At 36.6% G+C, this 15270-nt stretch overlaps 2 protein-coding genes across 3 annotated transcripts; both read left to right on the top strand.

The window, feature by feature from the left end:
- Nucleotides 1-831: 831 nt before the first annotated feature.
- Nucleotides 832-5123, top strand: LOC113115150 (52 kDa repressor of the inhibitor of the protein kinase-like). Its single transcript, XM_026282478.1, has 5 exons — nt 832-1097; nt 1627-1747; nt 1893-2000; nt 2614-2650; nt 2927-5123. The coding sequence occupies exons 1-5, from the start codon at nt 1009-1011 to the stop codon at nt 4813-4815; spliced, it is 2244 nt and encodes a 747-aa protein (XP_026138263.1). The 5' UTR covers nt 832-1008; the 3' UTR covers nt 4816-5123.
- Nucleotides 5124-7121: 1998 nt separating this feature from the next.
- On the top strand, nt 7122-13999 carry LOC113115149 (microtubule-associated protein 6-like). Of its 2 annotated transcripts, XM_026282477.1 has the most exons (4): nt 7122-8351; nt 9504-9720; nt 11049-11088; nt 12531-12644. In XM_026282477.1, the coding sequence occupies exons 1-3, from the start codon at nt 7636-7638 to the stop codon at nt 11082-11084; spliced, it is 969 nt and encodes a 322-aa protein (XP_026138262.1). In that variant the 5' UTR covers nt 7122-7635; the 3' UTR covers nt 11085-11088; nt 12531-12644. The 2 variants fall into 2 exon arrangements, with proteins under 2 accessions (XP_026138262.1, XP_026138261.1); XM_026282476.1 differs by lacking the exon at nt 11049-11088 and having other exon boundaries at nt 7129-8351; nt 12531-13999.
- Nucleotides 14000-15270: the final 1271 nt, after the last annotated feature.

The following is a 15270-nucleotide window of genomic DNA, read 5'->3' as shown; positions in this document are numbered from 1 at the left end:
TTTGTGCATTTACATTAAAGTAAGCAATGGATTTTTTGTTTTTTGTTTTCTTGAATATTGAAAATGGCTTTATTGACTCATATAGGCTACTTGATAGATAATATGGACTGACAAACGCCACTCAAATTAAGATTTCATGTCCATATTTATTAATTTAGTATGAGGCAGTGTAAAGCTGCATTATGTAGACTGTGCTTAAAATATCAAATGAGATCACCAAATAATTATCACTAAAAATTTGACCTAAAACTAAGTATAATTTAAATTATTACTTTGTGACTGTATGTTTCTCTTTACTACTGTAAAGCTGCTTTAAAACAATCTATTATTTTTATTCCTTCGATATTGCTATAAAGCAAAACCATACTATGCAGTCATTATTTATGAGTGAAAAACATTTACATCTGATTAAATCGTTTTTAACTGATAGACAATTTAACACATTGTGACATAAACTGTGAAAAAGACATTAAACAAGTAAATAAATAAACAAATAAACATCCTTGAAAATTCTTTATCTACAAAAGGGTCATTGTGTGTTTCAAACAAAAGAAAGATATAACTACATTGAAGGAACATTTGAAATTAATAGTAGAAATAGTTAATTTTTATGTTTATTATGTTTCAACTCAAAGTAAATCATAAAAAAATTGTAAATGCAGAACCTACATATATTAGATCCACAACTTCATAGAATATTGATATGGACGCAAACTATAAATAAGTACGATCTGTTCACTCGAGAGCCGTTTGGACCGAATCAGGTATTGTGAACCGGTTCGAGCGAATCATTGAAAATATCCGACTCAAAGGAAGCGAAGGAATCGCGCTTTCAGTATGGCTGGTGCATTGTGGGATCGAAAGTGCATTGCATTGTGGGTTGGCACGCCATCAATACTACTGTTCACACTTGCGCGCCTTGTTCATTTTTTGCAGGGTTGCAATGACTGTATTAGTGACACCATAACTAATAGAGTGCCTAAATAGCTTTTGAACATTAAATGCACAATGCCAAATTTCTGTGCCGCTCCGAACTGTACCAGGAAAAGCACCCAGTCCGATTTAGCTTTCTTTAGGTTTCCAAGGGATCCGGAGAGGTATGACTTTTTTACGCATCTTTTTGAGTTAATTAAACATAACGACTGATATGAAAGTAATGCTTCCTGAGGATTACTTTCACCAAATGTGTACACCAAATGTGCACCTGCAAATCAGTGATGATTCTCAGACAGCTGAAGTGTAGTTAGTTAGTGCATGTTGACATAAATAACAAGGATTCTCATATTTATACATTTGAATTACTGTGATGCTATGATGTAATTTGCTGTTTTTGGTTAAAAAAAATCCTGTATTTGTTAAAGTTATTTAAAAAACTTATGTTTTTTGTAACATTAAAGATATTATAGAAGATAGTTCACGTGCCTCTGATTTGTATATCTGTTTTTCTGCTCTTTAGCTGAATCTTTTTGTATTAATCTAGATTATATAAAGAAAAAAATAGATCCTTGTAGATGTTTTTAGTTAGAATAATTTAATATGTTTGAATTTTATATTAGTAATAAACTGTAGAGCTTTGTTGCAGGTGTAAATAATAATAATAATAACTTTATAACTTTATTTTCACAGATGTAGGTTGTGGGTGGAGAACTGTCGCCGGGCAGATCTGGAGGAGAAAACTCCCGATCAGCTGAACAAGCATTACCGACTGTGTGCCAAACACTTTGAACCAGCCATGATATGCAAAACTGTAATGCACTTTAATTTGTACTTTACAGTTATTGTTTTAAAAATGACTAGCATTTGAGATTTTTCATATTACAGAAACCTTGATGTTTTGTCATATCATCTAAATAGCTAAAGTTGAATGGGATTTTTGTGACTGTGTTTTTCAGAGCCCTTACAGGACCGTATTAAGGGACACCGCTATTCCCACGATATTTGATTTAACCAGCCACCTCGGCAATCCTCACAGCAGACATCGCAAACGCATCAAAATTCTGGTAGAATATTCTTTTATTTTATTTTTTTCAGTTGTACTCTCAATTGAATTTCCTGCATTTGTTTTTAAACTGCATAATAACTTTTTTATTTTTTTTCTGCAAAGTATCATATTACATATTGTTAGTGATAAGTTAATACATTTATAGTTCACCCAAAAATTTAAATTGTCATTAATTACTCACCCTTATGTCGTTCCAAACCTATAACACCTTTCTTCATCTTCGGAACACAAATTATGATATTTTTGATGAAATCCGAGAGCTTTCTGACAGCAACACAACTACCAGGTTCAAGGCCCATAAGGTTAGTAAGGACATCGTTACGATAGATCATGTGACATCAGTGGTTCCTCATCAATTTTATGAAGCTACAAGAATACTTTTTGTCCGCAAAATAAAACAAAAACAACGACTTTATTCAACAAAGCTCATGGATTTCATCAAAAAGATCTTGATTTGTGTTCTGAAGATGAACAAAGGTCTTATAGGTTTGGAAAGGCATGAGGGTGAGTAATTGGTGAAAGAATTTACATTTTTAGGTGAACTATCCCTTTAACACTATAAATCAGGAGACAATTTATATAGTGACTCTTTGCATTCCTGTTTTCTTCAGACAGATGAGGAGGTTCAGAAAATCAAAGAAAGACGATGTAAGTATGATATAGTCGATTATAACAAATCTCTGTAGTGGAATATTTGATTCTGATTGGTCAGTTAAAAAACATCTCTGTAGTAGAATATTTGATTCTGATTGGTCAGTTAAAAAACATCAGCAGTTTTTAATATTTACTGTTGCCTATGGCAGCGCTGTATATCACTCTGCTCATCTTGGTTACTGATTAACTGATTATACTGATTTCTTAACCAATTAAAATTGTAGCTCTGAATGATTATTGCTTTTAACGTTTTCGTCTCTCTTTCTTTAGTGGAGTCTTCAGTTGAACAACTGCTCTCAAAAAAAGACGGCGATGCTCAGGATGACAGCGAGAACGCCGACGACATCCCTCAGCTCACACCCGAGCAAAAAGACCTTAGAGAGTTCTTGAGGGCTTCCTTTGAAGTCATGGTTTTGATAGGAAGGCAAAACTTTCCCTTTCATTGCAATGCAAGAGAAGATGAGATGCGCTCTGAGGAGGATCGCTCCATAACCACAGGTAACTTTCGAGCGCTAATTGAGAACCGTATCAATGCGGGTGATGAATTTCTTGGGAGGAGATTCGAGACAGCGGCTGTTAATGAGGAGTATTGTTCGGCCGTCCAGCAGAGGCAGCTTCTGGAGGTCTGCGAGAGATGTGTGCGTGAGGAGATCCTTCAGCAAGTCCGAGAATGTCGTTTCTTTTCCATCGTGACCGGCGAGTTAGTGGAGTTCCCAGAGGGAGAGCACCTGCCTGTATTCCTACGCTATGTAGACCAAGCCAACACGCTTAGAGAAGAGTTCATAGAGTTCCTCTCGTTTGAAGGAGAAGAGGTCACTGTTGCTGAGAGGTTGGAGACTCAGTTGACGAAAGGATGGGGCTTGAGGATGGAGCACTGCAGAGGACAAGCGCATGCAGGATCTGGTTTACTCGGCACCAAGATGAAGGTCATCGCTGCCCAGCTCATAGAGAAATATCCCATGGCGGTCATCACACCAACTTCCACCTGTGCGCTCAATGTGCATCTTGCTAATGGCATGCCATTGACTGGAGTGCAAGATGTGATGTCCATTCTGAAGAAGACCAATGCGTTTTTTAAAGCGTCTCCGTTGTTGCAGAGTGAACTTGATAATGCTATCTCCATCCTGAGTCAGGGAAACATCGAAAAGGAGGGCATTCTCAAAGAGGGCTCTCGTTCAACATGGACTGATCTTCATAATGTGTTCGAGATGGCCGTCGATTTGTTGGAGCCGCTTCTGCTGTGCATGGACAGCATACACGACAATGAGGACCTGAAGTGGAACGAGCAGATCACCAGTGACGCTTACGCCATTTCTGAGGCCTTGGCGGACTTTGAGTTCATCGTGACGTTGGTTATTTTAAAGAACGCGTTGTCTTTTACCAGAGCTTTTGGTAAGAACCTACAAGGAGAAACCATTGATGTGTTTTTTGCCGCCAACAGCCTAACAGCAGTACTGCACTCATTGCACGAGGTATCGGACAATCTGGAAGTATACCACGAATTCTGGTTTGAAGAGGCGGTCAGTGTGGCGACTGCAATGGAGATCCCGGTGAGAATCCCGAGGTTGTTCCTTCGGAAGCAACAGGCGCTGGAGACCATGGAAATACAGGCGGAGTCATTCTTTAAGGAGTATCTTACACAGCCGGTCATGGAGTACATCACGCAGGAGGTCAAGGAGATCTTCTCTGAGAATCATCTCGGGGCACTCAAGTGCTTGTCTCTCGTCCCTGCAGTCATGGGACAAATGAGGTTCAATACCTCTGAGGAGACCCATGCCGACATTTACAGGAGCGATCTGCCCCATCCGGACACACTGCCCGCTGAACTACATTGTTGGAGGATAAAATGGAAACACAGAGGGAAGGAAGTCAGCTTGCCGTGCACCATTCACGAAACACTTCAACACTCGGATGTGAAGTTCTTCCCTAATGTGAATGCTTTTTTGAAAATATTAGCCACGCTGCCGGTGTTGAAGCTTGATGGGAGTCGCGGTGAAACCGCACAAAGACGTTTACAAGCTTACCTCACGGACACTGTGGTAAACCAAAGATGCAAGAATCTGGCTGTGCTGAACATCAATTATCATATAAAGACGGACCTGGAAGAAATGGTTCAGTGTTATTTAAAAATGTACCCAGAAGAAAATGAGAGTGATTAACAGGGAAAACGCAAAACTGGGCAGAACTCTTTCTTCAAAATAAGTTGTGTAATTGTTTTGTGTACTACAATGCCAATTGTCATGTCTTTTCCCCCTGGAGAAATATAGTACTATTTTTACATTTGTGAGGACCGTCAGAAAGATTTGTCATGTAAGTATCTGCAGTGTGCTGAGTGGTCTTGCATTTTGTTTGCTTGAATTTTTTTGACTTGACAAATGTGAAAATCAGCCATTAAAGACACGTTTGAGTTTGTATAAACTGGTTCAAAGTGTAAATAAAATGAAAGCACTTTTGATGCTGTCTTTTATAATGGTGTAATTTCTATTTAATCTCACAGCAGCTATTATCTAATTATTTAGTGGCTATAAAAAGATCCCATTAAATAAAAATAAGAAAAACATATTTGTTAACGTTATTTAATAAAAATACAACCCTTCATTAATAGTTCTTGTTAGCTCAGGTCCATTGAATATAAATAGGTCCATAATATATTAACAGATACATTTTTTAATTTAAATAACGCATTAAATAACAAAATAAGCATTAGTTGAGATTAATAAATGCTTTTGAAATATTTTTTATGGTAAGTTAATCTAATGTATTTATCTAGTGTCAACAAATGAAACCTTAAGTGTTGCTATTTACTCCCTGGTCATGCATTTATTACAATGAAAATCAAGAGCTGAAACAGATTGGAACTTCATGCATCAATAGCAACAACCGGTTTAACCAGATTTATTTTAGCCTTGCTCCAGTATATCCAACTTAAAACTGTTTTGTATGAAAATACAAAAGATGCACAGCCTCATGCAGACACATTCTGCCTTCTATTGTATATTTTTTTCCACAGTGCGGTAACAAATACATTTTCATTCAGTTCAATAAGTTCAATGCAAAAACAGATAAACTCATGTTTTTTCATTGTGCATTTTAACTAATGTCAATCAAACCGCAGTTGGGTTATTTTGATTAGGGTAAAAAAAAAGACTGCTAACTAACACAGGAAAACATAATAAAAACATGATGACATCATAAAAAAATAAAAATGTATCTCTTTTTGCAAATAAACTCTTCAAATGCAACCAAAATAGTTATATTTATTAGTTATGTTTATTTCATGCATTGTTTTTAGTAAGTATTTGGTAAATGCAATAAAATCCTTTTGCAATGCAAATGCCAATTGCATAAAATAAATTGAAAAAGTGATGTTAAACAGTGCATAAATAGCATCAGTTGCTCTCTATATTATGTCAATTCCTCTAAGGGCCTCAAGAGAGCAGCATTTGCAAGTATGTATTTTACTATAAAATAATGTCATTTTAAACTACTTCGGTCTCAAGACGGTTGGGTTTGATTATAATAAAAAGATCTATTAAAGAGGGCATTCAAAACACCAAGGAGCTGCTAGACATACATATAGATTCAAGAAGTTTTGTATCCATGTACGTGTGAATTTAAAGCACAAAAAAAGGGAAAATGTACACTGTTGCCATACATACTTTTCATCCCATTACTAATTGGAGGCAAAAGGCAAAAGAGTGGAAATCTGAGGACACTGCACAGCAGGACAAACAGATTGTGCAAGATATATCCTCTCATCCAAAAACTCCAATTAGGTTTCTGCTATCAGGTTTTTTTCTTTTCACTTTTGCCACTCTGAACTCTGCTTCTGGAATTTCTGACATGATATTTTAATTGGTTTGGTCATGCATTGTGGATGCAAAGTCAGATAGATTCAGAGCAGTGGCAGCATCACCAGATGTCTGCACGGAGCTGTGCCCCACCCCATGGTTTGGGTTACACAATGTAACACACATGCACATGCAACACATACTGCCATCACTGCACGCGCCACTAGATGGTATGTGGTACACATGTAAGAATGAAAAGAACAAAAGAAAAGTGGGTGTAGCATTTCATTGATGCAGGATGGGTCCGATATTCACCCAAAATTTCAAAACCATTCACCATTCATAGTATGTAGGACATATGTATGTGCAAGTGTTGGGATGATTTGTATATACATATTTGTGTAAGGTTTTTTTTCTTCTTTTTTTTTACTTTGTGTTAATTACTGTATTAATAAGAAGAATTGTTAATAGTTTATTCAAGTCAATTTTGTAATAATCATTCAGTAATAAATCGCAGAGCACAGACTATTGTCATATTGGCATGCATGTACTCATAATTTTCTAAGACATCTCAATGACACATCAATAATAGACGTAAATATAGCAGTTGTAGCTGTGTTATGAAATGTTTTTTAGGCTTAAGACCCTTAAATGTCATAAATGTTGCCTATGTAATTAGCTGGTTTTCAGATCAACAAGTCCCAGAATCATGTAGCCTAGCGTTTGCAGGCAGAAATGCTGAAGCAGTGGGTGGATGTGGATGTATGTCAGTCTTGAAATGGTTAAACGAGCGGCGTCTCCACCCGATGCTGCCCAGACGCTGACGGCTGCAGGTGATGGTTCACTCCGCAGAACACGAGCATCTTCCGAGGAAACACGGGAGCGGTGTCCAATCATACAGCTGTCAGTGAAGGTGCCTTTTCTACAAAGAAATCTTTAATTTACATTTATATCTGAGAGAAAACAAGCACATCGAAAATACTCTGCTGAGGGAAGTGCGCAAGCGCGAACGCAAAGATACAGTGAATTTCAACACTCCGAAAGGATTTCTTTCACCAGAAGGGACATTTAAAGGAGAAAGAATCGCTGTTCTTATTTAAAAAAGAAAAGAAAAAGATTTTATGCGTTGTGGTCCTCATTTCTGAATCGGTTCTCTTTATTCAAGCCCTCGCCTCGTCGTTATCGATCATGGCATGGCCCTGTATCACCAGGGCTTGCTGCATCAACCGCTTCTGGAGTGAGTTGGACAAAGGTGACATTGCAGTGCCTTTGGTATACACGAAGTATTCAGATGTGGCCGAAGTGCAACATCTGCATCCTCAGCCCAAGCCATTAATATCACAGAAGCCGGTCACCACAGAATCCCAGCCTGCCCATGGCACTCACCAGGAGGCGTCGACCACAGCGACTCACGCCGCCGCTGATGCCGCAGCAGCAGCATCTCAAGACGGCTCAGGCGCTTCTGTGACGCGCGAGGATTTCAAAGCATGGAGTGTGCGTCCGGAACGAAGCTGCAAACCCAGAGACGAGTATCAGCTGTCAAAGGCCCCTTTCAACAACGTGACTCAGTACCAGAAAGATTATAAACCGTGGCCCATTCCGAAAAGAGATCATCCGTGGATTCCCAAACCCACTCCTGATGCACCTTGTAAGGCTGAGAGCAAGTTCTCCAAACAGGAGCAGGCCGCTGCTGAGGTTGAAACCGGTGTAGAAAAATGTGAGATTGAAGAAAAACAGCACGAAAAAGAGAGTAAAGAAAGGAGAAAGAAGGTAGACAAAAAAGAGTATGTGCCAGAGGGGATCAAAATGGAGCAAGATGTTGCAGTGGAAGGAAAGAGGAGGTCAGCTGCAGATGCTCTCAACAGGCAGATCAAGGAGGAAGACACATCTGGAAGTTCATATAGGTGGGCTAAATATATTACAAATCTGCTTCATTTTTATACAGTTAATAACTCAGCCATTTTCAAGTAATCCTGCTCCAATTGTTTGTTTGTGACATACAGTTCTTGCCATTTTAGAGAAACACATATTAGAATGCAATTATGAATTGGACAATATCTAGCTGTTTTGAGATTATGGGGATTGGCTGATTCCCGGCTAACAATTTCTGGTTCCTAGAACGTCCTGGTAAGCTTAGTTTATGGATATAAAAATAAAACTAATAAAATACTATATGTAGGCCTATATGTTATAAATATAAACTTCAAGTAAATGTTAGATAAAACAGCTGTTCTTTTCATTTCTGGAGTTTTGTGTGCATCATTATTTTGCGTTCATTTAATTGCATTATGTATCTGCATTAATTTGTAATCCTGTTCTCTTCATCGCCATTTAAAAAGTCAGTATATGCTCATTTCAGCAGTGTCATTGGTTCTTAAAACTCATAAAACCCATACATATTAGCAGACGAGTATGTCCTAATTACTATGAAATTCTAAAATAGACAATGTACCCAAAATCAGCTCCCTTACTGGGGGCTTTAATTCTGTATTTGCGGGAACGAAACTTAGAGCATAAAACCCCTCATTGATTATCCACCAATCTGATTACTGGGTACTTTTCTATTTTGACATTAAACTATGGTTCAGTATATCAGATCACTGCACTAATGTAGCCTCTGAAACAAAAGATCGATGAACCTTATCTAAGCACAAGATAGAGGGAAAGATTTAGATCCAGTTTTTGAAAATGTCCTCTCTGTGGGTGTCTACCCCAAAATATGCTGAGTCATTCTTAAATTAAATCAGATCATTTTGTGCACACGCACTCTGCATAAAGCTGTAATACAACAGATGCACCTCAATGTCCCAATTAGTTTGCCCTGATTTCTTTACAAGGCGTCTGTTTTGGTTGAGTAATTATGCTGAATATTGACTTTATTCTATTTAAGTAGGTCAGAGCCTCAACATTAGATGCCATCTAAATAAAGAATATTGCCACATGGTTCTGATCTGTTTGTCTCGTTATTGCTTTTGGTCTTCAATGAACCACAAACCATTTTTGAGTATAATTATTTAAGCCTAAGATTAATTTACTAAATCTCTTCGTTTCTCTAGGACGGAGTTTAAGGCTTACAGTGATGTCAAACCAGTGAAACCCATCAAAGCGAAATCTCAGTACAAAATCCTAGTGGAGGAGAAGACCAGCCTGGAGACCAGTTACAGTGCCACCTTTAAAGGAGAGCAGGGCAAACCTCAGGCCACAGATAACAAGCTGCTGGAGCGCCGTCGGATACGAAGCCTGTACAGTGAACCAAGCAAAGAGTCCAGCAAGGTAGGATGCTTTCTCAGGTCACCAGTTTTATTACCAAAATGATGAAATGAATAATTTCATGAAATTCATGAAATTTTAATGCAAGAGTGTGATTTGTTTTTCTGAAATATTTAATTTATATAGGGCAACATCTGTCAGTCTAATGCTGTCAGTTCTGAGATAGCAGTTCTGCCTTAAAAGGACAGTTCATTCCATGCAGTGTTATATTTATTTTTAAACAAGTAAAGTTATTTTAATGTTTACAGGTTTTAGTTTAAGTAGTTTTATGTGCTTGTCAGTTTTTATGAGTTTTTGTGTGTTTATATATATTTTATGTTTGTATATATATAGGAAAAATAAAATAAAAAGATAAAATAAAACATTCCATGCAGTGCTATTTTAGTATTATTTGTAATCTGTTATTGTTAGTTTTCATGTTTTCAGATTTTAGTCTAATTTTATGTGTTTGTCATTTTTATTAATATTTTTTGTTTCAATTTTAGTTTTAGTAATTTTAAAATTTCATTTTATATTTCAGTTAGTTGCCGATGCAGATTTTCTCATATATTTATGTTAATAATTTTCATCTAGTATTTTTATTTTATTTTGTTAATTAATTGCATGACTTATTTTCTTAGAAGACGTTTTAAAGAATTGATTTGGTAGCTATTTGCCATGGCGTTAATGTAAAAATGTAATAAAGATTTGCTAAAAATGAACTCGTCTTCAGGCCATCCAAGATGTTTGTTTCTTCATCAGAACAGAATTAAAAAAATTAGCATGACATCACTTGCTCACCAATGGATCCTCTGAAGTGAATGGGTGCCGTCAGAATGAGAGTCCAAAAAGTTGAAAAAAACATCACAATAATCCACAAGCAATTAACATTACTCCAGTCCATCGATGATTTGTGAAGTAAAAAGCATTTGTAAGAAACTTTCTCTAAATATGTTCCAATAAAAAGAAAAAGAAAAAAAAAAAGGTTTAAATCATGGTTGGCCTATGAGTGAGTAAATGTTACATTTTTGTTGAAGTATTTCTTTAAAAGAATGATTTGTTCATGGATCAGACACCACATTTAAAGAAATCTCTTCAAATAGAACAATTAAAAAATGACGTGAAAAATTAAGATTTTTAGATTAAGGTTTCTGTTGTGAATAGTACATTCTTCAGAATGTCTTTATGTGTCTTCCATAGAAGAAAGAAACACGGGTTTGGAATGAGGATGAATAAAAAATAGAATTTTCTTTTTTTTTTTTTCAAATCACTCCTTTCAGTGTAAAAGCAAATATGTTGAAACAAGGTGCAGTGATGTGCTGATGTAGCCCCTCCCTCTCTCACTCTCATAGGACCGTTCTGACAGTGACAGCAGCTCTGTTCTGTAGTCAGGTGTGTTCAGTGATTCTTTTGGACAGCATGGATCTAGATTTTTTCACCATACGGCTGCACCATCACGGCGATCCTCAGTGGGACAGAATCTGATTAAATCCTCTTCACAATGAGGATTTTCCGAACACTATGCACATTATTATTATTTTTTTTTTTGCATGAAACAATAGTATCTTCACTATCAAGAGGTGCTCTGTTTGGCTTCTACTGTAACTGAATACAAATTATTTCCGCAAGGTTACTTGCTTTAGAAATTGGAGCAGAAGTGGTTGTGTGCCAAAAGATACTAAAGGGCTGCACTCCATTAGTATAAGCTCACACTAATCACTGTGATCATGCTATTGTGCAAGGCATTTGACTGAGGCATTGGTAAAATATGGAAACCTTGCAAAATTGCTGAAATCTTCTATAATTGGAAAGTAGAGGTACAATAGTCACATATTGTATATGGTATATATAAACCTTTGTGACACATTTTAATAGCTTGCTTTAAAGGGCTTGGCTTAGATCCAAGCTGCCATCGAAAACTAACTGCATCTCTTTTTTTGAGTATGCAGAACAAATCACCTTTTCGCTTGAACACTAAATAAGGCCCGAAAATCACATCCTAACGTGTATTTCTGTCATGAGATACTAACTTGGATGCCACAGTACTAATTGAAACATGATTCACATTTTCAGAATGATATTATTGACATCATTTTAAATGTACAGTTTGCACTGGAGGGCCAGTGATTGTGTTTCTACTGTAAATTAATCACTTTTCCTGTTTATTTATTTGTTTATTTAACTTTAGGGCACTCAGAATGTCTGAGTGTTTACCATAAAGGTTTGTGGGTAAAAATGACAATACACTGCTGTCCAAAAACTTGAAGTCTGTAATATTTTGAACGAGGGTTGCATTTATTTGATCAAAAATACAGAAAATTATGTATAATATTGTAAAATATTATTATTATTCAAAGTGATTGTTTTCTATTTAAAATGCAAAATTGCAATGCAATTTATTCCTGTGATGGCAAAGTTGAATTTTCAGCAGTCAATCTTCAGTGTTCAGTGTCACATTCTAATGATATATTTTTTCAGGATTATTCGATTAACAGAAAGTCCAAAAGAGCAGCATTTATTAAAAATATAAATCTTTCGTAAAAAATATTTTTTACAAAGTCACTTTTGATCAATTCATTGTGTCCTTGCAGAATAAAAGTCTTTCAATAAAAAAAGAAATATTACCGACGCCAAATTTTGGAATTGTAGTGTATATGGTATAAGTAATAAACAATTGTTATGTTTATGTTTATTTTTAAAAACAAACAGGAACAGTAAAATGTAGGATATAATATAATATATATGACAGTTAAATATTTAATAGACATTTATTCATGTGTGTTGTTTTGCAGTTTGGAATAATGCACCAAATGTCCCAATTTTTGTTCCTGTAGGCGGAGAGGCATAATATCTCACTTTCCAAGCCAAAAAAGACAACAAGCCATAGCAAAACAGTGAAAAAAGCAAAGGAGAAGCCAATCGCTGGGAGTCAAGCTGCCAAGAAGAAAACCTCAGTGAGCAACCAGGAGCCAAAGCCAGAGGGAGGGGTCACCAAGAAAAGCAAAGAAATGATCAACAGACTAGCCGAGGCAAAAGATTAAGTGCACTTTTGTGTTTGGGGGGGTTGACGAGGCTATAATAAAGAACAGAGGACTCTCATCCCCTTGTTCATGACCTTACTATAGTGGCCTGACTCTGATGGTGTTGTTACCTACGTATTGTAGTGGATCAAGGCTTATCTGCTTGATTTGTCTTGACTGTGTGGCCACTGTCCAGTCTATAATGAATCTATCTTTGCTTTGGCCCTGCGTCTGCTCCCTATCCATATACATCAATAGCTTTCTCTGTGGCAAAGATGATTCACGAATCCCTGTTGCATGCTGCCTCTGAGCAAATGGCAATATGCCTTATAATATAAGCTAAGGTTTTTGCTTTATCTTGCATTGAAAGATATTTACTGCTAACAATAATGCTCTTTTCTTTCAAGCAATCTAATGTGATACAGTCTTCATTTAAAGTATATGGACCACTCTAATTAGATGCACCAATAGCATTCCTCAAACACTAAGATGTAATATTTGTCACCTCACAGCTGGATTATAACAATGTCGTATTACTCACAATCAACAGCGAACACAAGAACGTCTTAACATCTCAGACTGCATGTTTAAAGATTGTGTGACACCTGAAATTAGCAGTTAGGAACCTTACGAGTGCTCAAAAGCACCATGTTTAACAAATCCAGCTTTACTTTTTGAGTATTTCAGTTCTTTCGACACCAGTGGCAGACATTTTTAAACAAATTGAGGCATGGTCTCTCTTAAAGCGTTATTGTTACCTTGTAGTGTAGAGCATTATGCTATGGAGACCTATTTACGCTTAGCTTGCTTTGCTAAAGCATTGTTCAAATGTGCTCTCATATGCATCTTTCTATCTAATAAGAGAATTTGCTGATGTAAACTTAAAACTGCCTACGTTCCTTGCGTATGCTGTAAAATGGATGATTGAATTGGGAAGAATGCTGCTAAGCATACAGCTGAGGTCCATGTGCTTGACAGACAGAAGCATGCCCTTCATAGTCATCTGTATGTTAATCATCATTCTGACCTGCTCTGGTCTGGACCGGTGAGAGCCCTCTCAGAGTAAATCTACAGCCTCTTGGTCCCAAGCTCCTCCTGGGTTGTCCGACACGTGCTGTGCACACCATTCTAGGTGCTATCCTCAAGCTATGCTTTCCGTAACAGTAGTGCCTGTATACTGAGCAACATAGGACCATCAGATTTCCAACTGGTAATTCTAAGTGTGATGTGCTTGTGTTGTGAGCTTGCATTGAATTCAATTAATTAAAATCATTAAAACAATATACTGGCGATTTGATTTGTTACTTTGAACCCTTGACCCTTAAGGTTGAACATTCTCAAGACATTGTGTTTTTAATGGAAAATTGCAGCGTGCAACACATCTTTTGATGTGTCTATATGTCTGTCTGTCTATCTATCTATCTATCTATCTATCTATCTATCTATCTATCTATCTATCTATCTATCTATCTATCTATCTATCTATCTATCTATCTATCTATCTATCTATCTGTCTGTCTGTCTGTCTGTCTGTCTGTCTGTCTGTCTGTCTGTCTGTCTGTCTGTCTGTCTATCTATCTATCTCTCTATCTCTCTATCTCGTGTGTGTGGTTAAGGTATAAAAAAGATAGCAAAACATGATATTTAAAAATGCATCAAGTTTCAGTGAAGTTTGTGTTAGTAAGGAATAAAATATACTAGAATATAAAGTTTGTACAGTATAAAAATCATTACGTCTATGGAAAGTCCCCATTCAACATGGAGACACATTGTGCATATGTGCACGCTTACACTGAATGATATTGCATCAAGGCTGATGTCAGCTCCAAGTTCTCAACAGAAAATGTATAGGCCTACTGTAGAGCAGGAAATATATATATATATATATATATATATATATATATATAGTTCTGAAAAAGGGGTTATTTGGCTTGAGAACCTTTTTTAGATTTGAATCAAGCATAATAAAGAAAAACTGATCCACAAGATTTTTTAAGGAGACAAAATAAACTCTTATGTAAATGCTATTAATAAAACAAGAAGCATTTCACTTCTTGCACTTTAAACACACAATTCAGGATGGTGGTACTGCTGGCCTTCAATGCCAGAGAGAGAGAGAACATTGTAGATGCAGTGGACTCCAAGCAGCGACTCAGTCGTCCTCACAAAATTCAATAAATATTTCAAGTATCAGGCTCTGCATAGTGCTGGCTAATTCAAGTTACTGCACGAATACTGTTTGGGTGTGGTGCAGTGAAAATGAACAATATGGGACAATGTAGCTTCCTAGTAAAAATGTGAAAAGCATAAATGAAACTGTTAATGTATAGCTCACTGAAATGTACAAAATCACAGCTCTAAAGTCAGAGAACAGCATACAAATTTTACATTCTTAAATCCAGCTATTTCTCATCATATCTGAATGAAGATTATAACGAATAGTCTACCCCTTATCATCAATCTTTTGAATATTTGAAAACATGTCCTCACGTGCCCTCCAGTGGTTATTGCGAGTGCTGCTATTTTGAGTGCATTCCTCCACTGGTATTTCTAT

Source organism: Carassius auratus, chromosome 15 (assembly GCF_003368295.1).
Source record: "Carassius auratus strain Wakin chromosome 15, ASM336829v1, whole genome shotgun sequence".
In the NCBI taxonomy this organism is placed as follows: Eukaryota; Metazoa; Chordata; class Actinopteri; order Cypriniformes; family Cyprinidae; genus Carassius; species Carassius auratus.
Note: the sequence above shows the minus strand (reverse complement) of the source record. Positions and strands in the feature narration are given on the sequence as shown.